General features: G+C 33.5%; 1 protein-coding gene across 1 annotated transcript in view; it reads left to right on the top strand.

Annotated features, from left to right (window-relative positions):
* The window catches only part of TTBK2 (tau tubulin kinase 2), a 121,229-nt gene that overhangs the window by 9,481 nt on the left and 84,718 nt on the right, over positions 1–27,030 (top strand). Inside the window, exons 2-3 of the mRNA XM_010965207.3 lie at positions 17,869–18,004; positions 22,245–22,392. Of these exons, the coding sequence (XP_010963509.3) occupies positions 17,936–18,004; positions 22,245–22,392 (217 nt within the window). The 5' untranslated portion in view covers positions 17,869–17,935. The remainder of the gene's footprint in view (positions 1–17,868; positions 18,005–22,244; positions 22,393–27,030) is intronic.

Raw genomic sequence — 27,030 nt, 5'->3', positions numbered from 1 at the left:
ATAACAATTTATTGACTGACTGTATTTTTTGTTTTTTTAGTAGCAACTCTTTTTTTATTGAAGTATAGTTGATTTACAACATTGTGTTAGTTTCTGGTGTACAGCATAGTGATTTGGTTATACATATATGTGAATATATATGTATATTTTTTCATATTTTCCCTCATTTTAGGGTATTATAAGTTATTTAATATAGTTCCCTGTCCTCTAAAGTAAGACCTTGTTGTTTATCTATTCTGTATGTAGTAGTTTGTATCTGCTAGTCCCAAACTCAATTTATCGCTCCCCTTGTTTCCCCTGTGGTAACCTCAAGTTTGTTTTCTATGTCTCTGAGTCTGATTCCATTTTGTAAATAAGTTCACTTGTCCCATTTTTTTAGATTCCACATATAAGTGATATATCATACTATATTTGTCTTTCTCTGTCTGACTTACTTCACTTAGTATGGTAATGTCAAGATCCATCCATGTTGCTATGGATGTCATTATTTCACTGTTTATGGCTGAGTAGTATTCCATTGTATATATATTTTACAACTTCTTTATCCAGTCATCTGTTGATGGACATTTAGTTTACTTCCATAGTCTTGGCTGTTATAAATAATGCTACTGTTAACATTGGGATGCATGTATCCTTTCGAATTGTAGTTTTCTCCAGCTATATGCCCAGAAGTGGGGTTGCTGGATCATAAGGTAAGCCTATTTTTAGTTTTTTAAGGAATCTTTATGTTGTTTTCCAATGCATCGAATTACATTCCCACCAACAGTGTAGAAGGGTTCCCTTTTCTCCACACCCTCTCCAGCATTTGTTGTTTGTGGACTTTTTAATGATGGCTATTCTGACTGGTGTGAAGTAATATCTTATTGTAGTTTTGATTTGTAGTTCTCTGAAATTAGTGATATTGAGCATCTTTTCATGTGCCTGTTGGCCATCTGTATGTCTTCATTAGAGAAATGTCTTTAGGTCTTCTGTCCATTTTCTGATTGGCTTGTTTTTTGTTTGTTTGTTTGTTTGTTTGTTATTGAATTGTATGAGCTATTTGTATATTCTGGAAATTAAGCCCTTGTCAGTCACATCATTTACAAATATTTTCTCCCAGTCTGTAGGTTGTCTTTCATTTTGTTTATGGTTTCCTCTTCCTGTGCAAAAGCTTTTAAGTTTAATTAGGTCCCATTTGTGTATTTTTGCTTTTATTTCTATTGCTTTGGTAGGCTGACCAAGGATAACATTGCTGTGATTTATGTCAGATAATGTTTTGCCTCTGTTCTCTTCTAGATTTATGGTGTCTTATGTTTAAGTCTTTAAGCCATTTTGAGTTTATTTTTGTGTATGGTGTGAGGGAGTGTTCTAACTTCATTTACATGTGGCTGTCCAGCTTTCTTGACACCACTTGTCCAAGAGACTGTCTTTTCTCCATTGTATATTTTTGCCTCCTTTGTTGAAGATTAATTGACTGTAGGTGTGTTGGTTTGTTTCTGGGCTCTCTGTTCTGTTTCATTGATCCGTATCTCTTTGTGTGTGTGTGTGTGTGCCAATAACATGCTGTTTTGATTAATGTAGCTCCGAAGTATTGTCTGAAGTCTGAGAGGGTTATTCCTCCAACTTTGCTCTTTTTCTTAAGTATTGCATTGGCAGTTCTGGGTCTTTGGTGATTCCATATAAATTTTAGAATTATTTATTTTATTTTTGTGAAAAATGTCCTGGGTAATTTAATAGGGATTACATTAAATCTATAGTTTGCTAATATGAAGACAAATATATGTATGTGTATGCAAGACTGGGACACTGTGCCATACACCAGAAATTGACATATTGTAATTGATTCTACTTAACAAAAAATCTGTAGATTGCTTTGGGTAGCATGGCCATTTTAAAAGTATTAATTCTTCCAATCCAAGAGCATGTGTTATCTTTCCATTTCTTTAAATCATCATTAATTTCCTCTATCAGTGTTTTATAGTTCCCAGTGTATAAGTTGTTTGCCTCCTTGGTCAGGTTTATTCCTAAGTATTTAATTTTTTTAATGAGATTTTAAAAGCTTTTCTTTTTTACTTTCCTGATATTTCATTGTTAGTGTAAAGAAATGCAACAGATTTCTGTAAATATTGTAATCTGCTATTTTGCTGAATTCATTTATCAGCTCTAGTAGGGTTTTTTTTTTTTTTTTTTGTAATGGAGAAACTGGGGATTGAACCCAGGAACTCCCGCAAGGTAAGCATGTGCTCTATCAAGCTCTAATAGTTTTTATGTGGAGTCTTTAGGGTTTTCTATATATAGTATTATGTCATCTGAGTATAATGACAATTTTACCTCTTCCCTTCCAATTTGGATCCTTTTTATTTCTTTTTCTTGTCTGATTGCTGTGTCTAAGATTTCAATACTATGTTGATATTATATGTACCATATGATGGCTATGTTGATAGTATGTTCAATACTATTGTTGATACAATGCTATGGTGAGAATGGGCATCTGTCTTATTCCAGGTTTTAGTTGGAAGGCTTTCAGCTTTTCACCATTTGATGCTGGCTGTTGACTGACTATATGTTAAATTTAAAAATCAGTTTCAACTCTCAGTTATTTACTTGAGGACTACTTACTTTCATTCAGCTGTCCAAGAGGTAAAAGGCATTTCATTCACTCTTCTATTCATTAAACATTTATTGAAAGATTATCCTATGGTAGGTATTATGCTTGGTACTAAGAATACAAAGATAAGTAGAATTCTGCTCTTGACATCAAGAAATTTATAGTCTATTAGGAAGACATTGTAAATTGTGTATGTGTCTAAGCCTCTTTCTTTACTCTGCACCTAGATTTCTGCCTCATGCCTAAGTCACGGGTTAGCTGGTCTTTCACCATTGTATAGATGGGACAGTCTCCTGCTATCTGTCATACTGCTAGATGGTTGTTGCCTTATCTATTCCATGTCTGGCTTTCCTTGCTGTGGTTTATATGACTATTGTCTGTTACTGTTCCCTTTAAAAGCGGTAGTAATCATACTAATAATTACATATGTGTGCAGTTTATTTACTTATTTGTGTGTGTGTGTGCAGTTTAGAGAGTAATATAAGGCCCCTAGGTCAAGAAATAGACCATTGCTAGTATCTCAGAAGCCCCTTCCTGGCCTCACCCCCTCTTCCTTACCCCAAAGGAATCCATTCTTGTGATTTTTATGAAAAATCATGTCCTTGTTTTTTATTTATAGACTTACTACCTATGTTTGCATCTCTATTTCACATAGTTTAGTTTTGCTTATTTTTGAGTTTTATAGGAGGACTTGGATCGTATGTATAATTTTGTCTTGCTTGATTTTTTTCAGTGTCTGTTGTGAGATTTATTTATGTAGTTCAGAATAGCAGTAGTTTCTTTACTTTCATTTTAGTGTATTTTTTGTGGTAGGTATAATAATGGTCCCCCAAAGATACTCACGTTTTAATCTTTGAGACCTCTGAATATGTTACCTTATAGGTAGAGTAGACTTTGCAGTTATGATTAAATTAAGGCTCTTGAGATGGGAATATTATCCTTGATCATCCAGGTGGATTTAGTGTACTCACAAGGGACCTATGAGAGGGAGCATATATGTTTTGTTAGAGAGAAATAGGAGATGTGATGATAGAAGCAGAGGTCAGAGAGACTTGAAGATCTTAACTAAACTATCCCAGCTTTGAAGATGGAAGATGGGGCTATGGGCCAAAGAATGAAGGCAACTTCCAGAAGATGGAAAAAACAAGGAAAAGGATTCTCTTCTAGAGCCTCTAGAAGGAGCATAGCCTTGCTTTTAGCCCTGGGGCAGCCTGAAATTCTGATCTCCAGAACCTTAAGACTATAAGTTTGTGTTGTTTAGCTGCTAAACTTGTGGTAATTTTTTACATCAGTAATAGGAAGCTAATACATATTTTCACTGTATGAATATATTACCATTTATCCATTCTTCTCTTGCTGGACATTTGGGTTGTTTCCAGTTTGGGGCATTTATGGATAATGTGATTATAAAAATTCTTGTACTATTGAGTAAGTTTCCTGGTGAATATGAGAAAAGAGTGCTTTTAGGTTATATACCTAGGAAAATGGTTGCTGGGTCACAGTGTGTGCATATTTTCAGCTTTACTTTGTATTACAGAACTATCTTCCAAAGTACATGCTACTAGCAGTGCATGAGAGTCTTTTCTGTTTATTTTTAAATAATTTCCTTTTTGGTATTCACTGTGATAATGCTTCCTTTTTTTTATGTAGGTGGGTACTCAAAATTTGCTTCAAGTCACAACACATTTGGGAACTAGTTTATACTTTTTACAGTCTAGAAATAGTAGGTAGCATTCGTTTATTTTTACTTCCTTTTTGATCAGCTGACTTTTCTGTTAACTTTAAGAACAAAATTATAACAATGCAAATGCTGTAATTTAATTTGTAAACATAGTTGCAGAGTAATAATTTCCCTTGCTGACAAAAACATTTTTTATGAATTTGATAAGTAGTAGTTGCATATTAGGTTTAAATTCTAGGCTTCCATGCAAATATGATTATTCCCTTTCATCAACATTAAAGCAATACAAGGACTGTTTTAGACAGCATTATGTCTGAGTGTGACTATTTCTTCCTCTGTTGGTTAAGAACCATGCAAAATGACATACTAAGTAATGGTTACCATTTATTGAACACAGTCAGTAGTCAGTATGGCAGGCATTATGATGAATAAACACTTTACATATATCATATGTAAATCCTTAAATAGCCATTGTTGTTATGCCTTTTTTATAGATGAGGAAATAGAGGTATAGAGTTTAGTAATGCGTCCTAGGTTACATAGCCAGAATTTGAATCTGGGCAGTCTGGTCTTAATCTCTATTTTGTGAGGGGTCCCTGGCACTAAAAGACAATAAACACACTGCAGTATTAATTTCTTAGATAATATTCTTGTAGGGAATTTTCTTCATTAAGTGTGGTTTGGTCTGGCTTATGTTTTTGGAATTCTAACACAATTTTTTATCCATTTGCCTTTGTGTCTCTTAACATCCTTATTTTCATTCTCCTTTTAGGGCTCATTTTTTCTCTCTTTCTGTTGTACTTGTATATATGAATCTATATGGCTTTTAAATTATATACAGTTTGATGCCTCATTTCAGGTAGTTAATTAAATTACTTCACGCAAATATGTATTGATTAACTGCAAAGTTCATAATTTTTGATTATGGCAAAGGATATAATATCTGTGATATGGTCTTCATTGTCAAGGAGTTTTTCATTGACAATCTAGGAGAGTGTCAATGTTTACTTATTTGTTGGCTATTTTTCTTAATCTTTTTATATCTAGCAAATGTTTCAAATGACTTTTCACCACATGGTATTTTACAAGTTGAATCTCCATTTAGTTTGTTCTGTCCGTATTTTGATCATCTTTGGGTCTGTTTTGGCAACTCCTCCAGATTTAGCATCATTGTCTGAATTCATTAGCATGCTATTTACTTTCTATTTTAGGTTGTTGAGGATATTGCCAGGGAGAAATATATTTAATTTCTCTCTTGCAGTATCTCATTTTCTTGCACCAAGATTATTTTAAAGCTATTAGTGTTAATGAGAAAAAAAATGAATGCCAAGTAATTATTTGACAGCATTTATACTGCAGCCAATTTACATTAATTTTTTCAGATATAATTCATGATGTGGAATCAAAAAGAACTTGTGGTTCATGCACAACTTTGAGAAACTATTGCCCTATATTAATGAAGCCTCGTGTGTTATCTATTCCTGCATAACAAATTATCCAAAACTTTGTGTTTTAAAACAACAGTTTATTATTTCACATTGTCTATGGGTCAGGATTTTGTGTGTGACTCAGCTAGGTACTCTGTTTCAAGATCAATCACAGGCTGCATTTAAGGCTGTAGTCATCAGAAGGCTCAACTGGGGAAGGATCTATTTCCACGCTGACTCCAGTCATTGTTGGCATGATTTGGTTCCTTATGGGTGGTTGGACTGAGGGCTGTTGGTACCTTTTATAAATGGAATCATATGCTAGCAGAGGTTGCCCTCGGTTGTTTGCCATATAGGTCTTCCCTTGGGGCAACATGGCAGCTTTCCTCATCCGAGCAAGCAAGTAGGAGGAGCCAGAGAGAGAGAGAGGGAGAGAATGAACAAGGAAGATGCCACCATCTTTTACATCTGGGAAGTGACATCCTGTCATTTTTGCTGTATTCTGTTCATTAGAGGCAAGTGACTAGATTGTCCATACTCAAGGGGAAGGAATCAACAGCATGAAATAGGGATTATTGTGAACCATTTTAGAAGCAGTCTAGTACACCTTGATAGCTTATAGGATTCTGGGCTTTTCTCTTAGGGTCAATTCCTAATTGGAACAAGTGTATTCTTAGGTTTATATCAGTGTCTTAAAGGACTCTACCCAGGATACCATGATCTTTCCACTGGTAATTTAGAGTGAGATACTGAAAATTGTTTGGCTTTCATAGTTATGTCTCTGAGGAGTACCTACTAGTGTTATTTAAAATTTAGACTTTTTGTGGTAAAACATACATATGATTTTCCATTTTAACCATTTTAAAGTGTCCGGTACAGTGGCAGCAAGTATATTAACATTGTTGTGCAACCATCACCACTATCCATCTCTAGAACTTTTTCATCTTCCCAAAAGGAAACCCTGTACCCATTAAACACTAAATCCCCATTATCTCTTCCTTGCAGCCCCTGGCAACTACCAGACAGAGACTGCTTTCTGTCTCTGTTAATTTGACTAATCTAGGTACCTATTATAAGTGGAATTATATGTTTGACCTTTTGTGACTGGCTTATTTCTCTTAGCATAATGTCTTCAAAGTTCATTTATGTTGTACCATGTGTGAGAATTTCCTTCCTTTTTAAGATTGAAAAATACTCCATTGTATATATGTGCTACATTTTGTTTATCCATTCATCTGTCACTTGGGATGGACACTTGAGTGTTTCTACTTCTTGGTTGTTATGAATAATGCAGCCCTGAACATTGGTGTACAGATATCTTTTTGAGTTCCTCCTTTGATTTTCTTGGGGTTATATACTCAGAGGTAGAATTGCTTGATTATATTGTAATTCTATGTTTAAGTTTTTGAGGAACCTTCAGTACTGTTTTCCATAGTGATTGCACCGTTTCACATTTCCATCAGCAATGCACAAGGGTTCCAATTTCTCCACATTTTTGCCAACACTTATTTTCTGTTTTGTTTTTTTTTTTTTGATAGTTATTCTAATGGGTGTAAAGTGGTTTGATTTGCATTTCTCTAATTAACGATGTTGTGCTTATTAATCGCATATTTTCTTTGGAGAAATATCTAAGTCTTTTGCCCGTTTTAAAAATCAGATTATTATTTTGTTGTTGAATTTTAGGATTTCTTTATATGTTCTGGATATTAACCATTTATCAAATAGATGATTTTGCAGATATTTTTCTCCTATTCCATGGTTTGCCTTTTCACTCTGTTGATAGTGTCCTTTGATGGGCACTTCAAAATTAAAAAGTTTTTAATTTTTGATAGTCCAATTTATCTGTTTTTTTCTTTTGTTTTGGTGTCATATCCAAGAAATCATTGCCAAATCCAATGTCATGAAGCTTTCCTCTTATGTATTCTTCTAAGAGTTTTGTAGTTTTGCTTCTTGTATTTAGTTCTTTGATTCATTTTCAGTAAATTTTTGTGTATGGTATAAGGTAAGAGTCCAGCTTTATTCTTTAGCATATGGATATCCAGTTTTCCTAACACCATTTTTTGAAAAAATTGTTCTTTCCTCATTGAATGATCTTGGTACCCTCATCAAAAGGTCAAAAATTTTTGATCATAAATGTAAGGCTTAAAATTTTAACTTTTAAAAATAATGTTTTTCTCTTTATTGTAAAAATGCATGTTTGCTATAGTAAGTTCATAGAAGAGGAATCCTCTCCAAGAAGATAATTCTAAATAGAAGTAACCGTTGTTAATAGTTGGTTAATATCAGTTCAAGTTTTTTTCTATGCATAATTTATATATACACTTTTAAAATTAAAAATAGGAATGGGATTATATACTATTTTATAACTCACTTGAAACATAAAGACTAACTTTTCATGTTTAAATGTTCTTCTACAAGTTGCATTTTAAATTTAGTTTCATTTTTAATCAGAGTTACATACATATGCATGCAATTAAAAAGTTGAATGATTTTATGCACTTCAGTATACAAAAGGAGTCTTCTGGCCTTCCCACTCTGCCCTTTTTCCAGCCCTGCAAAAGTACTCACTTTTAGCACTTTTTGCTGATTCTCTTGAGATTTACATCTGTACCCTCAAACTTAACATTGCTGCTGATTAATTTTTAAATTTTAGTCACTATCTATTGGCTTTCCACTATGGAAGATGAGGTTTAGTTTTTTCACTGCCTGTCTCATTGTTATCATGGTTAGATCCTTCTGTTTTCCATTAATGTTATATTTTAATTTTGGTTAGGGTAGTATTCAGAGTTTATGACTTTGTAAATGGTTTTGACATTTAAGCAGAGTTTAAGTTATGAATCTGTAAATGCTCTTGACATTTAAGCTATGAAATTTATATCTATATCTATATCTAGATATAGATCATAGATATAGATATATGAGTACCTTTTCTTTCCTACACTAGTTTTTGTTTTTCCTGGAGCTGATAATTATATTGTGTTTTTCTTTGATTAGTTTTCTCATCCTAATTTAATCCAAACCAGTTGTACAAGTCTCCTCTTAATGCATTCAGAGTTAAGTGGATATTCTACCAATAGCATCATCTATGAGAAATCTCCCCTGAAGAACCTCTTATCTTAAAGGCTAGGGACCATGATTTATTCATCTTATTATTCTCAGTTTTTAGCCGGGTACTCATCAGAGTTTATTGAAATAATGATTGGTGAAAGTTAAGATTGTAGAATTCAAAAATATTTACTCATTCTAATAAGTTTGTATACATCAAGCTTATTAATAGATTTATTCAGATACAGATCTATAACATAATTTAGCCATTCTCAAACTCTTTGGTCTCAAGACCTCTTACCAATCTTAAAATTTATTGAGGGCCCTAAAGAGTTGTTTGTTTTAGTATGGATTTGTATGTGATAATATTTACTATATTAAAATTAAAAATTAAAATTTGTTTATTTTAAAATAATAAAACTGTTATATGTTAACTATTTTACAAAACAAAAACAAATTGGTGAAATGAGTGGCTTTGCTTTACTTTTTTTCAAGTCTCTTTATTGTCTGGTTTGATCAAAGACAGCTGGATTCTCAATACATCTGTGTTCAGTCTGTTGCAATATGTTGCTTTTGGTTGAAGCATATAAAGAAAAATACGGCATCATACAGATATGCTATTAGAATAGGGAGGAATATTTTACTATCTTTTGTGTTGGTTGTGGATTTTCTTTTTATAAGTTAGTTTTATTTATTAAAAAAATTAACATATGATAAATGACTCTTGGGTTCTATAGCTCTATGAGTTCTAGCACATGTATAGATTAATGTAACCCTCAGTATAATCATAATAATAGTAATAGTTCTCGTAAGTATTCATAATAGCTCCACACTCTCTGCAGACTCCTTCATACAATCTCTTTGTAATCATTACCTCATCCCACCTGTAACTCTTGGCAACCACTGATCTTTTATCTGTCACTATAGTTTTATCTTTTTGAGAATGTCATATAAAATAATTAAACTGTGTAACTTTTGGAGACTGGCAAATGATGTTGAACATCTTTTCTTTTTTGTTTGTTTGTTTGTTTGTTTTTGGTTTTTTTAGGGGGGAGGTAACTAGGTTTATTTATTTATTTATTTTTAATGGAGGTACTGGGGATTGAACCCAGGACCTCATGCATGCTAGGCATGCACTGTACCACTGAGCTATACCCTCCCCCTGAACATCTTTTCATGTATTTATTTTCAATCCATATATTTTCTTTGGTGAAGTGTCTGTCTTTTGTCCAGTTTTAAATTCGGTAATTGGTTTTCTCAATGTTGAATTTTAAGTGTCCTCTGTATATTTGGATACAAACCCTTGGTTAGATACTATGATTTGCTAACATTTTCTCCCAATATGTAGCTTGTCTTTCTAGTTTCTTAACAGTGTCTTTCATAGAGTAAAAGTTTTCAGTTTTGGTGAAACTCAGTCTATCAGTTTTTTTCTTTCATGAAATATACTTGAGGTGTCATGTCCAAAACCCTTTGCACAAAGATTTGCTCACAAAGATTTGCTCAGGTTTATTTCTAAATGTTTTATGTTTTACGTTTAGATCTGTGATACGCTGTGAGTTAAGTTTGTATATAAGATTTGAGGTTTAGAATGAGGTTCCGTTTTTTACATATGGATGTACAGTTGTTTCAACACTGTTGGAAATCTATCTTTTCTACGTTGAATGGCCTTTGCGTCTTTGTCAAATATCAGTTGGCCTAGAACAGGCAAATCTGTACAGACGTAAAATAGGTTAGTGGTTGCCAGAGACCACGGAAAGGAGGGAATAAAGAGTGACTGCTAATAAGTATGGGGTTTTCTTTTTGGGATGGTGAAAATTCTGGCATTAGATGGTAGTGGTGATTACACAACCTTGTGAATATACTATAAACCACTGAATTGTACACTTTAAAATGATGAATTTTATGGTTATGCAACTTACGTATCCATTTTTAAAAAGCTAAAAATAAAAAATTTGGCCATATTTGTATGGGCCTATTTATGTACTCTTCATTTATCTATAATATGTCTGTTCCTTTGCCAGTAGCATACTGGCTTGATTACTGTAGCTATGTAAGTCTTAAAATCATGTAGTGTGGTTCCTCCAACTTTATTACTATTTTTCAAAACCATTTTGAGTATTTTGGTTCCTTTGCCTATCCACATATATTTTAGAATCAGCTTGCCTACATAAAGCCTTTTGTTTGAATTTCAGTTGGAATTTTGTTAAATCCGTTCATGAGTTCGAGGAGCTTTTTTTTTTAGATGCCCTTTTTTATCAGTTTGAGAAAATTCCCTTCTAAGTTTGCTGAGAGTTTACATCATGAATGAGTATTGAGTTTTGTCAAATGCTTCTCCTGCATCAAATGATAGATCATGTGGTTTTCTTTAACTGTTAATCTGTTGGAATTTATGAACTGATTTTTGAATATTGAACCATTCTTGCTTCCCCAGGATAAATCACATAGCATTGAAGTGCTGTTCTTTTTAGGTATTGTATATATTGCTGGATTTAATTTGCTAATATTTTGGAGATTTTTTGTATCTATGTTCATGAGGAAGATTGGTTATTTTCTTGTATTGTCTTTGACTGTTTTTTTTTAATCATTTATTTTTATAAAATTTCCACACTAGGCATTACTTTTTTTCCCCGAACTTTATGACTGTTTTGATATCAGGGTGATGCTGGCCTCATGAAATGAGTTGGGAAGTGTTTCTTTCCCTTCTATTTCTGGAAGAGATTGTATAGATTGTTTTATTTTGGTTGGTAGAATTTGCCAGTTTCATCTCTCCATTATTAAGTTCTAAATCAACCAACTTTTGACCTAAGAGTTTTGGCAACCATTCATAATCATTGCCTACATTATTTCATTAGGTGTTGCAAAATGGTGAATTTTTAATTGTGATTATCAATGATTTGGTTTCCTTGAAATAGTGTTAATACTCTAGGAAAGGCAAGATAAATGCTTGACTTATTTTCTTTTTATTTATGTTCAGAGTAATGAATTAGTACCCTAGCAATTGTTTGTAATGTCTAATGAGTTGTTTTTGAATATCATTAAGAACTTATGGATTATTGTGTATTTCAATTCATTGCAGTCTTCATTCTTTTGAATGTCAATTTTTCTTACTTTAAACCAGTAAATGAGCCCATTCCACATAGCTGTGTGTCCTTTTGCCTTGACTCCACTGTCTTGAACAAAGTTGGATTTACCTTGACGATAATGAAGCTTAAACTTAAGGGTTCTTTATTTGTGTGGGTTTCTTTCAAAACTTTGGGGTCAAAGCTTTAGTATTTGGTCATATGGATACTGTAAAATTTGCAAAAGTAAGTTTTTTAAGATGGGGGCCCACAAAACCTGAATCTGTCCCAAGACTTTGGTATATTCCCTGCTTTCGAGCACAGCAAGATTCCTAGGCTCATCTTTTATATTTCCTGCCCAAATTTTAGAAGTAGCCATTTCTTCAGGGAGCTTTTGCTCTTTTTTTTTTTTCTTTTGAGAGAAATGATATTTGGAACCCTAGATCTAGAAATGCTTGATGCTACTGGACTGCATTGCTTCTAGGACTTCTCAATGGTTAGAGTTGTGAAATACATATTTAAATAAAGATCATGATACTTTGTTCATGTTTTCTTCAGTGTAAGATTGCAGGGTTTTTACTTGTCTTTTTTTTTTTTTTTTTTTTTTTACTTTATTTTGTATCTCTTTATGCTGAAAATGTTGACTCTTAGTGACTTAATATAATCACTTATTTGCTGTGTCCTGCAGTATACCTATAATAGTTTTAAAATAACAGAATTGATATTATTTCTAACAATAAAACTACTAAATGCTGTTTTGAGATTTCTTTGTAGTTCTTTTATTCCTTATGATATTTCCCAGTAGGGATATGAAGTCAAAAATAGTGTATTTTAAAGCCACATGCATTATTTTCTGTGTGATTATACCACATACTTGGTATGCAGTGGGTTCTTGGTTTAAGTTTGTTTTAAATTTCTAGAGATTGTACCCCTTTCAGTTTTAGTATTTTTTTTCTTTTTTATGATTTATTTTGTCTTTTAATTGTCTTGAAGGAAGAGGTCACCACTCAATGTCTGAACAAAATGCTAAATTTATTGCTCTCCTCCATACAGGGAGAGCTGTGAAACTTAAAGTTCAAAGGATGGTGAAGTGAGAGTGTTAAGAAACTGGTTGAACTTTGGTTATGCAAATGTGGTTATGGAATGTGGCTGTTACTGATTGCTTGACTTTCCGAAGTGTGGTCACTAATTGGAAGTTGTCATTGAAAGACTGGGATGAGTTTAAAGCCAGATCTGATGATTACTTTTTGCTGTGACCCTTTTTTGAATTTAGAGTATAAGAATTTTTTTCTCATATGTAAAACAATAATTTTGGTTCCAAAATCAAAACTATATCAAAAGATACATTCATAGAAGTCTGACTTCCATTCTTATCCCCTCCATCCTATTTTTCCTTTCTTCTGGGCAAAGTTTGGCAAAAATAGTCTGCAGGCCAAATCTGGCTACCTACCTCTTTTTGTAAATAAATTTTTGTTGGAACACAGTTGTATTCTTTTGTTTGCATATTATCTATGGGTTCTTTTATGCTAAAATGGTAGAGCTGAGTAGCTGTGATAGAGATTATATGATACATAAAGATTGAAACATTCATTATTTTGGCTCTTTGCTGGAAAAAGTTTACTGATCTCTGCTATACAAAATCACTTTCATCACTTTTTGGCTTATGCTTCCTTTCTTTTTTAAAAAAATAAAAGCAAATATGTTAATATGCTTAACATTTGCCTTCTTTTTTAAAAAAGGTAGCATAGTATAAACACTTCACTGCATCTTACTTTTTTTTCACTTAACAGTATATCCTGAAAATCACTCTGTGTCAGTATATCTCTTATTCCTGAGCTAGGACTCCATTACATAAGTGAACCACTTTATATTTAACTGATTCCCTATTGATGGGCTATTAGTTTTTCCCCTGGCCTTTTGTAATTATAAGTAACGTTATAGTGAAAAGCCTTGTGAAGAAGTCATTTCACGTATTTTTGCCATGTACCTTTGGGTAGTTCCTTGAAGTGGAATTGCTGGATTAGAGTTTAAATGTAAATTATGTTACTCTGCTGAATATCACCAGATTCCCCTGCACAGGGCCCATACTTTTTTTTTTTTTTTTTTTTTTTTTTTTTTACTGTGGTAAAGAACACATAACATAACGTTTACCATCTTAATTATTTGTAAGTGTATATAGTTCAGTAATACTAAGTATATTCACATTGTTGTGAAACAGATTTCCAGAATTTTTTCATCTTGCAGAATTAAAATTCTATACCCATTGAACAACAGTACCCTCTTTTCACCTCCCCTGCTGCTCCTAGAAACCACATTCTACTTTCTGTTTCCATGAATTTGGCTATGCTAGATATCTCAAATAAAGGGAATCATAAGAGCATTTGTCCTTTTGTGACTGGCTTATATCACTCAGCATGTTCTCAAGGTTTGTTCACATTGTAGCGTGTGACAGGATTTCCTTTTTTAAGGCTGAAAAATATTCCGCTGTATGTATATTCCATATTTTCTTTATCTGCTATTCATCTGTTGATGGACATGTGGGCTACTTCCACCTTTTGGCTATTGTAAATAATGTTGCAGTGGGCTTGAGTGTACAAATATGTTTGTCTGAGTCCTTGCTTTCAATTTTGGGGGTTATATGCCCGGAAGTGGAATTGCTAAATCATACGGGAATTGATTATTTAATATTTTGAGCTACTGCCATACTGTTTTTATACAGTGGTTGCACTATTTTATATCCCCACTAGCAGCGTACAAGGGTTCCAGTTTCTCCACATCCTTGTCCACACTTGTTATTTTCTTTTTTAGATAGTAGCTATCCTAATAGGAGGTGATTTTTCAGGTGGGTTTCATTTTATAGTTATCTAATGATTAGAGATTTTGAGCATCTTTTCATATGCTTTTTGACTAACTGTGTATCTTCTTTGGAGAAATATTTATTCATGTCCTTTGCCCATTCTTCTAATTGAGTTATTTGATTTTTGTTGTTGAATTATTCTTTATATATTCTGGGTATTAACCACATATCAGATATATAGTTTGCAGTTATTTTCCTCATTGCATAGATTGTCTCTTTTGACATATAAAATTAAAAAAATTTTGATGTCCTGTTTATCTGTTTTCTTTGGTTGTGTTTTAGGTGTGATGTCTAAGAAATTGCTGCCTAATCCAAAATCAGTGGAGATTTATGTCTGCATTTTCTTTCAAGAGTTTCATAGTTTTAGCTTTTACATTTAGGTCTTTGATCCATCTTTAATAAATTTTTGTATATAATGTTAGGTAGGGGTACAAATTCATTCTTTTGCATATGGATATGTACTTGTCCCAGCCCCAGTTGTTAAAAAGGATTCTAGATTTTTTTAATCTTTCTATCTTTTGTTTTTTACTTTTAATATAGAATGTTACAAACATACCCAGAAATAAATAGTATAATGGATTTCCATGTACTCATCATACAGGTACAAAAATTATAAGAATTCTGTTATTCTTACCTCATTTAATTCTCTACCCCAGCACAATAACTCTTTTTTCCCCTTAGAGTGCTTTAAGGCAAATCTAAGACCTTTCATCGCTTTGTACATTGGTATTTTATTTTATCTCTGACACAGACTTTTAAAACATAACTACATTACTATTATTACACACTACAAAATTACCAATTATTCCTTACCCAAGTGGATGCTTAATTTTCTGTGCTTGCAAGCTGTAGCCTTAGGTTGATATATATTTTATTTCTTATAATGTGCAATGTAAGCGTTTTATTTTTCATGTCATTTATTTTGGATCATTTTGTCATTTATGTGGGTTGTTTGTTCTTTAGGATCTGCAGCACCGTGGATTTAGCTGATTGTACCTTCATGTTGTTATTTAACACATACTTCTCTCTTATTTTTGTAAACTGATAATTAACTCTAGAAGCTTGATTAGATTTACGTTCTTTTTTTTTTTTTTTTTAAGAAGCCAGAGACATCATAGGTGGTACTGAGAAAATTTTGTTGCATCGTATCATGTTACATTATCTTTTTTTTTTTAGTAATGTTAAAGTTGATCAGTGAATTCAACTTGATCCTTCCATATTAAAATTCTCCTACTTTTGATTTCAGTGGCCATTGATGGTCATTGCCTAGATTCACTATTTAACCAGGGAATGGAAAAATGGTGATTTTCTAATCGTATCATTTTTTCTGCATTTATTAGTTGTGACTATTCTCAAAGGCAAAAGTTGCCCTCGTCTTCTCTTTGGTTTCCCCGAAATACTGTTCATACCAGAAAGGCGGGATAAATGCTTAATTCTATTTATTTACCAATTTTCAGAATAATGAGTTGTGCCTTAGTAACCTCCAAAATTGACCAAAGAGGAATTTTCTGGTTTTTTTTTTTTTTTTAAGTGTCATTATGAACTCATGGGTGTTTTTATTTTTGATGTTTTCCAATCATTGCAGTCGCCATACGCTCAAATTGTTTCATCTTTGGCAAATGAGAATCCTTTCCATTGTCTCTGATTTCCTTTTGATGCTTGTAGCAGTATTGTTAACATTTTTGCTTTCTGATTTGACAAGATGCCCCAGGTTCATTATGTATAACTTCCTGAGCCATACCTGGAATAAGCCATTTCTCCAAGGGTCCCTGATTGCTTTTGGTGGCAAGTGCTGTTTAGAGTTCACAATCCGGAGGCAGGGGTTCTCATTGCTACTGAGTTATCATCACTTTTAGGCCTTTCCAGGGCATCTACCACAGTTTTCTGATTGTCCAATACTTGTTATGTAGTTGATTCCTAGGGGCATTTCTGTGTGTTCATAACTGTGTGTTTCCTTTGGCCTTGAAGGTTACTTTGGCTGAATAGAACATACTTTGCTCACATTTCCTTAGATATTTAAATATATAATAAACTGTGCCAATGTATGTCTCAGATTTTTTTCCTTTATATGTAGTTTGGACTTTCTGCACAGATGTCCAATGAATTTTTTTCCCCTTAAAATTCAGTAGTTTTACTGGACTGTGTTTTGATGTTGACCTACTGAATTGTTTTCCCTAATATGTAGTATTATATTTCAATATGCAGATTTAGTCTTTCTTTAATTTCCAGAAAATTTGCTTGAATTACAGTGGCTAGTATTTGTTCTATTTCATAGCTTTGGTTTTATTTTGAGCGGCCTTCTATAATTTGTATTTTGTATTTACTTTGCCTTTTATTTATCATTTTTAATTTCTAAATTTCCCTTTAATTTTTTTCATTTTTCTCCTTTATTTTTTCTCTCTTACTTGTTTGGTGTTTTCTCTCATATCTCTTCTACTTGAGTCTTCATTTCTTTTTCTTTAATTTCAGATCCTTCTCTGAATTTGCTCAGATTTGTTTTTATGTGTCCCTGTTGTCTAGCTCTCTCATTTAAGAGCTTTTAAAATTATGATTTATGTTGTTTTAAAGCTTCTTTTTCTTTTTTTGAGTTGGTTCTGGAATATTAGGTCACAGTTGGTTTTTTTAGGCCATATTTTTCTGCAGTATCCTCATTTTCTACAGGTATGCGGTCATGTTATTATCCTTTTACTTATTTATTTTTTGTTAGCATATCATGGTATTGGGTTTGATCTTTTCTGTGGCTCATGTTTATTTCCAATGTATTTTAAGTGTATTATGTAGCATTAAAATTTTATTAATGCTCTGATGATTTTAATCTCTAAGTTACAACCTATTAAACTGTATGCTGTTATAAATTAGGTACCAGGTCTTTTTCTTAGCAGTATGTTGAACTAAGGATAGTAGTGTGGGTCAGCTACCACTGATACGGTGCCTACCCTGTAGTCTAGCAGTCTCAGTTCCTGTAAATTGTATTTGTGTTGTAACATAATGGCTTTTTAATGTTTGGCTTTTCACTGGGCATCTGTAATGGAAAGATAAGTACTTTTTTTTTTTATGCACTAAATACATTTTGGAAATGATTTCGTGGGATTTTCCCTCCTTTCCAGGAAAGCAACCTAATTAATGTATAGGATTAGTAGTGCTACTTGGTGCTGGGGTGTTTGTGTTAATTAGTTAGCTCTGATATACTGCTACTATTTCTTTTGTTTTAGGTTAAATGGAAACCACCCTTGGGAGCTGGATGCCTGTGTAGCCATTCTGCCACATCAGTGAATTGCAATGAGTGGAGGAGGAGAGCAGCCAGATATCCTGAGTGTTGGAATCCTGGTCAAAGAAAGATGGAAAGTGGTGAGTATTCATCAGGGAGAGAGAGGGCTGGTAGGGGGGTGGGTAGGCTTTATTATCTTGATAAAAATAGCATTTCATTAGGAAATAGTATGTATATTTGCTTATATGCCTAAAGCAGTTATTTTCAGTTCTTTTCCTATGATTAGGTTCTGTTTATACCCTAATTCTTACTCTTGCTTCATATAATAGTAAAGTTTCCTAACCTCTGATAGCTAATATTGAGCAAGGTAAATAAAGGTGTAATATTAAGCAAGATAAATAAAGGTGTACTTAGGGAAAGAACACTGAAAAAATCCAATGAACTGCCCTTTTTTATTTTTTAATCTTGTTAAGGAAATTTATAAGTATACGTTAAAATACCAAGACTAATAAAGAACCCCCATGTACTCATACACCAACTTAAACAGTTATAGATTGATAGTCAATCTTGTTTATCTCTTCAACCTCTCTCCTACAATATTTGAAGCAAATCTTTTGTCTTAGCATTTCTCTGTATGCACTTCAGTATATATCTCTAAACTTCTTTTTAAAACATAATCATACCATTTTCATATCTTAAAAAGCAATAATTTCTTCATATCATTAAGTATCCTTCCAGCTTTCACATTTTCCTAGTTGTTTTTAAAATTATTTTAAATGGTTAAATCAAATCCAAAAAAGTCTGAATATTGTAGTTGTTTGACATCTCTTAAATTTCTTTTAATTTCTAGGTTCTTTTTCATCTCTTTTTTCCTTACAGTTTATTTATTGAAGAAACTAAGTTATTTGCCTATGGAATTTCCCAAAGTTTGGATTTTTTTATTGCTTCAATGTGCTGTTAACATGTTTCTCTATCTCATGTATTTTATGTAAACTCTTAGAAGCTTGATTAGATCTGATTTCAGGTTTGTTTATTGAGATGGGGCATTTTTTTCTTAATGAGTATTGTGAACTTTGGATGGGAAGCACATAATGTCTTACTGCCCATCATTTTTGTGGTGTTAGCACTATTGATCATCATTGTCTAGGTCTGTTAAATCATTAGCAATTGCAGATTGGGGATATTCTGTGATTCCTTCATTTATTAGTTGAGACATATCTATGAAGAGAAATTTCCCATCATTAACTATTTGATTACCCTGAGATACAGTTTGACTAGGAAACCAGGATAAATGCTTGATTCTTTTTCTTAATTTGCCAGTTTGCAAAATAATGAATTGGTTTCCTAGCATCTTAAAAATATAATTAAGAATTCATGGATTTAAACATATTTAATGTATTTCAGGCCATTTTAGTTACCATTCTTATTGATGCTCAAATTGTCTCATTTGCCCAAGGGGACATCTTTCAAGTTGTCTCTTGAGTCCTTTTCACATGATCCCAATAGTCTTTTGATGGCTTCCTTGCTCTGGAATTGGAGTCTGCCATCTTTCCTCCTCTGAGAAAACTATTTTTATTTTGGATATGTTTAAATATATTTTATTGCTGCCTAGTATTTTGTTAATCAAAGTTTTGTTCCATCAACAGGTTTAGCAAAGCTATTTAATAGTTTCTTTAGTCTATCAACAGATTGGAAGAATAAGTTTCCTCTTTTAGAAATAAAAATTTTGTTTCTGTGGTACACTGTTTTTACTGATTAGGCAAATCAGGAATCTTTGAAAATTTACTTGAGTAAATATAAGAAAAGAACCATGTCGTCATGGACTGCTGCAGGGAGATTCCAGCAACTGGTAATCTTTTATGTAAGTCAGGCATGAGTGGTGCTTTGGTGACAGCTTTGTATTAAGTTCTCTGTTAAAGGTTAACTATTCTCCAGTAGACATATCAAAAGGTGACAGATGAAGCTATGCCTGGCATAGTTGCTCTGTCCTGATAATTAGAGCTGATATATGTGTAGTGCATGACCCCAAACTTGAGAGGCATAGTGGCATTTTTAGTAAGAAATCATAGGTTCATTGTTAAGGATGGTTTTTTGGTTATCAGTTGTTATATAACAAACTACATCAAAACTTAGAGGCTTAAACCAGTCATTTATTTTGCTCACAGTTTTGTGGATTAAGAATTTGGGAAGAGTTTGCCTGAGTGGTTTGTCTCTTAGCCATGCGGCACGAGCAGGTTTGGTTGGATTGGAGGATCTACTTCTGATGGCTTCTTTGGTGCCTTGGGATCCTTAGTTCCCTTACTGCTAACCTGGAGGCTCATTTTCTAGGACCTCTCTACAAAGCTATGGCTTCTCAGGATGGACACACTTTTTACACGGTGGCTGGCTCTTGAGAGACAGGAAACAGAGCTTCAGGGCTGGTTAATGGCTATTCTCAGAAATGATGCAGTGTTACTTTGGTGTGTTCTGTTTGTTAAAATAGTCAGAAGATCTACCCAGGTTTAAGAGAGTGTGGAAATGGACTCTACTTCTCGGCAGGGAAATGGTGAGGTCACATGGAAGAAGAGCAGAGAGAGTGGGCAATAGCATATGGCCATCTTTGGAAAATGCACTCTGCCAGTTTCTTAACCTCTGTTCTTTACCTAATCTGCATATCACCATCGTACTAAATTGCCTCTTTCTCTTTGCTGTATAAACATTGATGATGCCTTAGAGCTTTGTTAAGTTCGATTAAAAAAAATTAATGCTCTGTTACTGTTCAGGTGACATTGTAGGAATAGACCAAGAAGCAAAATCGTTTACTTCAGCCTAGATTTTTTTGTCCTGTCATTTGGTAAGGTTCTTTGTGAGGTAGAACACAAAGACATCTTGCATCGCAGACCATAATTAGAAAGATGTTCCTTTGGTACTGTTTTATGAGTTTTTTAGGTTATATAAGGCTTTGTTTAGTGGACAAAATATAAATAATCATAAGAACCAATCAGAGCCCAACAAAAAGCAATTTGTTTAACTGAAATTAAGTTCTGGAACTTGTTTTTAGTCTCAAACTCTTATGAGAGTTTCACATGGTATCTCTTTCCCATCACCAGACCAGAATAAGGAAGAATAATGGCTCATATATACAAAATAATAAATAATTATTTAGCAATAATTATATGGTTACCACTTTGCTAAATGCTATGGGGGGGAATAAAAAAGTAGAAGGAGTGGCCCTCTCTTTGAAGTAGTTTATTTCACTGTACAGGCTAGGACATAGACAATGGAAAGTTAAAGTATGAGTTAAAAAACCATATAGTGTATTTATAAAGTGATATCTGATTTATTTAGCCTAGTAAAGTGATTAATTAAATGATTAAGCAAATAATTCCTATAGAAATTCAAAGGTAAAGAAATCAGCCTAGATGCGGTAATCAGTACAGACCCTGTGGAGAAAGAAGGAAGGCTTGAGGTGAGGCCTCTGTGATGGTTAGGATTTAGGATCCTGTGCTTCCAGACATTTCTTTTCATTGTATCACATCCTAGCTGTTCGATAATATAGTAAGGAGAAGACTGGTTTTCAGAAAATGGAAGAAGGCTAATTTTATGCTGTATCTAGCTTGAAGTGTATCACCTACCCTCCTCCCATCCCAGTTTCTCACAGCTCTGCAGTTTGAGTTGTCACTAACTCTTCAGAACTTGCTTATAATATTTGGGCCAAGATCCTAATATTCCCCAGTTAAGCTAACACATTTTATCAGGAAGAATATTAAGTGTTTGTTGAAAGTATTTCACTTGATTGAAATTTACTATTACTTGAATATATTAATATAGAGTGAACACTGGGGTAGTTTAGAACAAGAGCTAAATTTATGCCTATAAAGCTGAGGCACCTTGTTCAGTGCCTCAGAGAGGAGGGTAAATGGTGCTGAGAACGCTGGGCTCTGGCTACCCTGCCCCTCTTCCGACCTCCCCATTTACGCATGTCAGTCAAGTTCCAGATAAGATTTCAGTTGGCAAGAAGATTTTATGGGTTTAAAAAGTCTTTAAATGATTGCCTTAGAAGTAAAACAAATCTGGTTGTTGAAGGGCATTTGTGAGAAGTGAAGCTTTCAGATATTGTGCTTTTTGTGATGCTGGCTGTAGACCAAATTTTAACTTGTTTGTTGCTGAAATAATTTCATTACTTTTTGTGGGAAAACTTGTGGGGAAATATTTTGATGTTATTTCTAGGTGTTTTTGGCATATGCATAGTTAATTTAGTAACAATATTGAGATCTTTTATCGTAAAGTAAGGATAGTCAAATCATATATTATTGTCTAAATATGAGAGGTGAATCAGTTTCTAATTCGAATCTTCTAGTAATTTTGTGTGTGTATGTTCTTATTTTATTTCCTATGCAGTTGAGGAAGATTGGGGGTGGGGGCTTTGGAGAAATTTACGATGCCTTGGACATGCTTACCAGGGAAAATGTTGCACTGAAGGTGGAATCAGCTCAACAACCAAAACAAGTTCTGAAAATGGAGGTTGCTGTATTGAAAAAACTACAAGGTAAGCTGCTTTGTATGATATACCAATTTATATTTATTGTTCTCTTTGGTGAGCCTCCCTAACTATCAGTTGAATATTCTGATGTTAGCTTGGTATAAACATGTTGAACATTTTTCTTCTGGAAATGTTATTACTAGCTAATAGTTGCAATAATTAGACTTTGGGAATTTCTTTTTGTGGTGAGTTAGGATGAGAGAGAGAGAATTATCTGAAACATTCTACTCTAGAAAGTGTTTTCATAATGCCTGTTATGGTAAAATTTGCCTTTAAAAAAATAGCCAAACATAAATAACCTATGAGTTGTTTTTTTGTGTTAAACATGCTTTAATAACATTAAGGAAGCTGCCTTCAAATCACACTGCAGGATGGATTGAAAATAATAGTACTTGTTATGTGTTGATTTCATTAGCTTCATTTTCATCAAGTAACTCTTTCTGACCCTGTCATCATTTTTGAGGTCCATTTTACTACTTGGGTCCCTATTTTTTAACTACAAGGATAAATAATTTTTTCTGACATCAGTCCAATGATATTAAACCATGAATTCATTGCCAGTTTAATTCACCTTTATATTTTCAGTTTATGACATAATCTGATATTACTGATACTTAAATGTTTTATCTGAATCAAAATTAAGTAGGAGTGATTAGCACATTAAATGTTCTTGTTAGACTCTAGAAGGCTTGGTATTATTATGGTACATTTATTAGTATCTAAAGGAATTTAGTGCCAACATACAGAGCAAAGGAAGTTGCTGTGATTGGTGGAAATAACTCTAGTTGGTAAAAAGAGCAAGAACAAAAATGCTACGTAGCTTTGGACCCTCAAATTCATGGCTGTTTTGTCTGTAGAGTGAATGTGCTGTCTTTGTGAAGCCCTGATGTTTGGAATTCTAGTAAATTTCTGTCTGTTAAGTTAATGAAATGTGTATTATGTATTGTTTCAACATTTGTTCTTTAAATCACTGCCCTTTGCCGTAAGCTTTCTTACTGTCCAAGATTCTTTTCTCCTTGGCTCATTTGACTAATACATTATGCTAATAAGATTGTAGATCTGTTTTATGGTTACTTTCAGCCCAAACTTGGCTTTCCTGAAACATGGGATATCAGGAAGGCAGTGGATAGATCAGCACCCTTGTCACTACTAGAAAAACACAGATGATTGGAGAAGGAAGAATAGAGAGAAGAATGGTGCTCTCTCTTTCTCACATCTTCTGCTTCCCCCCTATTTCTTTCAAGCTGTTCTCAGCTCAGTCACATAGAGACCACAAACAGGTGCAGCTGGAGCTACCTCTTTCTGGGTTCTGTTTTACTCTCAGGCAAGTCTATAAAGGGCATGTCAACATCAGCTTGGCCTGGATAGTGCTACTTTCTGCCTTTCTTCTACTTGGTCCTGAGGAGATGCTTCCAGGTGAGGCAGGATACATCTCTGTAGCCCTTTCAGCAGGTTCTCCTGCCTATTTTGGCCATAGTTTACTCAGGATTCTATGTAATAAAGCTTGAAGAACAGTTTAGTACCTTTTAATGGATGAATTAGAGATCCTTGGGTGCTGAGGCTCTCCTTTCCTTCTGTCTATTCATACTATTTCCTAATGTTATAGTACGTTTTTCTGACCTACTTATAACCACATGACATCCTGTTCCTCAGAACTTTTCACTTTCCAAAAATAAATAGATTTTTTTATCTTCTGTTCTGTATTTCAGTGAGGCAGCTTTTGACTTTCTTTCTTGGCTTTCTAACTGTTTCTTCTGCATACTGATACCTCACAACTTCTTTTTGTTGAGGGTGCTTTGGAATATGGACCCTTTAGGAACATTTTTATGGGACTGAGCTGCTTGCCCTTTCCTTCCTGTTGGCATAATGACTTCTTGCTCAGTGGCCCTAATAAAAACGCTAAACGTGTAAGGAAAAGGTATCCAGAGGCTAACCCTTTATAAGATTGGTTGGTTTAAAACTGATGTTCAATTTTTGATAGCTGGTATAAGGATTTATTTCTTTATAGGATAGAAAGATACTTTATGATGAATTTAGCCTGAACTCTTAAGTTTTGTTCCTTTTAATAAATTAATCCCCCTTTTCAGAATTCTCATAATGTCTGTTCCTGGATTCCCTCAGATCTCAGTTTTCTCTCAGTCTTTCCTGTACTTAACAATTCTAGATTCCCTCAGCTCATGCATAATTTCATTACTAGTATGTTCCTTTCTCATTGGCCCTAATGTGTTGAAGGCCTTAGCATTTCCCCCCATCTTTTCTTCTGAATGACCTTCCTCATGCTACTGCAGCGAATTGCTCTCTTTTCAAAGCTCTCTGAACTATTCTGGTTGTGTCCTACTGTTCTCTATTGAATCAAGCTAGACTCCTGAATTGTACTTGGGATTTACAAAGGTGTCTGAATGTTTTAGTTGTGTCTAAACTCTACCACCTGTCAACAGGCCTATTAGGTAGTACTTCTACACTCAATTGTTCTCTGAAGTTTCCCTGTTAAATAGAACTGTAGAATTTATTAAGCTTTTCCCTTTATTAATGTAATTATTCAGAGATACATCTCTATATAATAATTCATTTGTGTTTCTTCTCTCCATTTGTGACTATTCTTTCAAAAGTTTATTTTTCAGTGTATTTGCTTTGAAACTGCAAAGGGGTTAATTGCCTCACTAGTCTGTTAGATTCCTTTTTCTCCCTTCTCTCTCATCTTAATAAATATTTCATGGTGATATCCTACCTATTTTCACTTCTCCACTTTTATGATCTCTTGAGGTCTAACTCACCATACCACTCTTTTTTTTTTTCTTTTTAATAAATACAGTCTTATTTGCAGTGCTGGTATAAGAGGGAAAAAAACCCTTCTGTCCTATGATTTCAAATCTGATCACTAGTAATTCTGCAGTACTTACCATCAGTACTTTTTAAAAAGTTAGATTTCCTTTCTAATTTTAACAACATTTGATACATGTCTAGAGTCCTGCAGTGAGACAAGCAAATCTTAAATGTTTTTTCCCTAATTTTTTATTATAAAAAATTACAACTTATACAAAAATAGAGAGAATTGTATAATAAACATTCATGTACCCAGTACTCAGCTTCACTAAGTGTCAACATTTGACCAGTCCTCTTGCATCTATAGCCTACATTTTTTCCCACCTTGCTGGCGTATTTGGAAAGAAATCCTAGACATCATATCATCTGTAAATATTACAGTATGTATCTTTATCTAATAGATAAGATCTCCCTTTCTGTTTTTTAGTGAAAAGATTCTTTATTTCAGAGTCATGAATTATCAGCCAGTTAAGGAGTCTGTGGAGCTGAGGTGGGGGTTGTTTGGACATATATCAAAATTTGACAGACATTACTTTGTGCTTTGTTGATGATCAGTGATTTTGTGAATCCATTAAATTATATCTATTGGAACATAGAAATTCTTAGTCCTTTATTCCTCATCAAAAAAAAAAAACATGGTGTGAGAACATATTAGAGGTTGTTTATGTTAAACATGAGGAAAATTTGGGGGTATCTCTATTATTGGAAAAGTTAAATAATGAACTGTGGAAACTCTTCAGGTGACCAGTTTTAAGAATGGGTTGGAGAGTCTCATTGGAGAGGAAACCCATGTTCCAGTTCTTCTTCTTTTTTTTAATTAATAGACTTTACTTTCTGTAATTGTTTTAGGTATATAGAAAAATTGAGCAGAAAAATACAGAGTCCCTGTCTGCAGTTTTCTTTCTCTACTGCATTAGTGTGGGTTGTATTAGTGTGGTACATTTGTTATAGTTAATGAACCAATATTGATACATTATTATTAACCGAAGTCTGTAAGTTATATTAGGGGACTCTTTTATTAATAATATAAACACTAGAGTCTTAAACATCTAAGAAAATTATTTCTCAATACCATATAAAATCTAACAACTGGTGTTTAATTTCTCCCTTTGTCTCAAAAATAGCCTTTTACAGTTGAGTTGTTCAAATCAAGATTCATATACATGGTAGGCACATTGCATTTGGTTGACGTATTTCTTAAGTCTTTCTTAATCTGTAAGAGTTCCCCCTCCCCAGCTGTTTTTGTTTGTTTGTTTTCTAATTTTGGCCTTGCCATTTATTTTTTGAGAAGTAAAGTTCTTAGTTTAGTAGAATAGTCCAAATTCTGGATTTAGCTGATCATATCCTTACAGTGTTGTTTAATGTGTTCCTCTAACCTCCAGATTTCCTGTAAATCTGTAGTTAGACCTATGAGAGATGAGATTCATGTTGTTTCTGGCATAAGTACATGATCTAGATCCATTGTCTCCATAGGGTTACAAAATGGTGAATTTTCTGATTCTTTTATTCCTTCTAAATTTGTGAACTGGAATTATTCTACAGAGTAGAACTTTATTTCATCACCTGTTTGTTTCCCCTGAAATATAGTTACTACAAGAAGGGCAGGATAAAGTCTTGATTTTTCTTCTCTTTTATTTACCAATTTTCAAAATAACGAATTATGCCTGTATGTGACCAGTGAGTTGTTTTCTGTTTTGAGTATCGCTCTGAGGTCATGGATTTTTATATATTTTATTTCAACCCATTGCTGTCATTATTCTCTTCTGGCTATATTTCACCTTTTTTTTTTTTGGCTAGTAGAAGCCCTTTCAAGTTGGCTGC

Source organism: Camelus bactrianus, chromosome 6, assembly GCF_048773025.1.
Source record: "Camelus bactrianus isolate YW-2024 breed Bactrian camel chromosome 6, ASM4877302v1, whole genome shotgun sequence".
In the NCBI taxonomy this organism is placed as follows: Eukaryota; Metazoa; Chordata; class Mammalia; order Artiodactyla; family Camelidae; genus Camelus; species Camelus bactrianus.
This window is presented reverse-complemented; position numbering and strand designations above follow the sequence as displayed.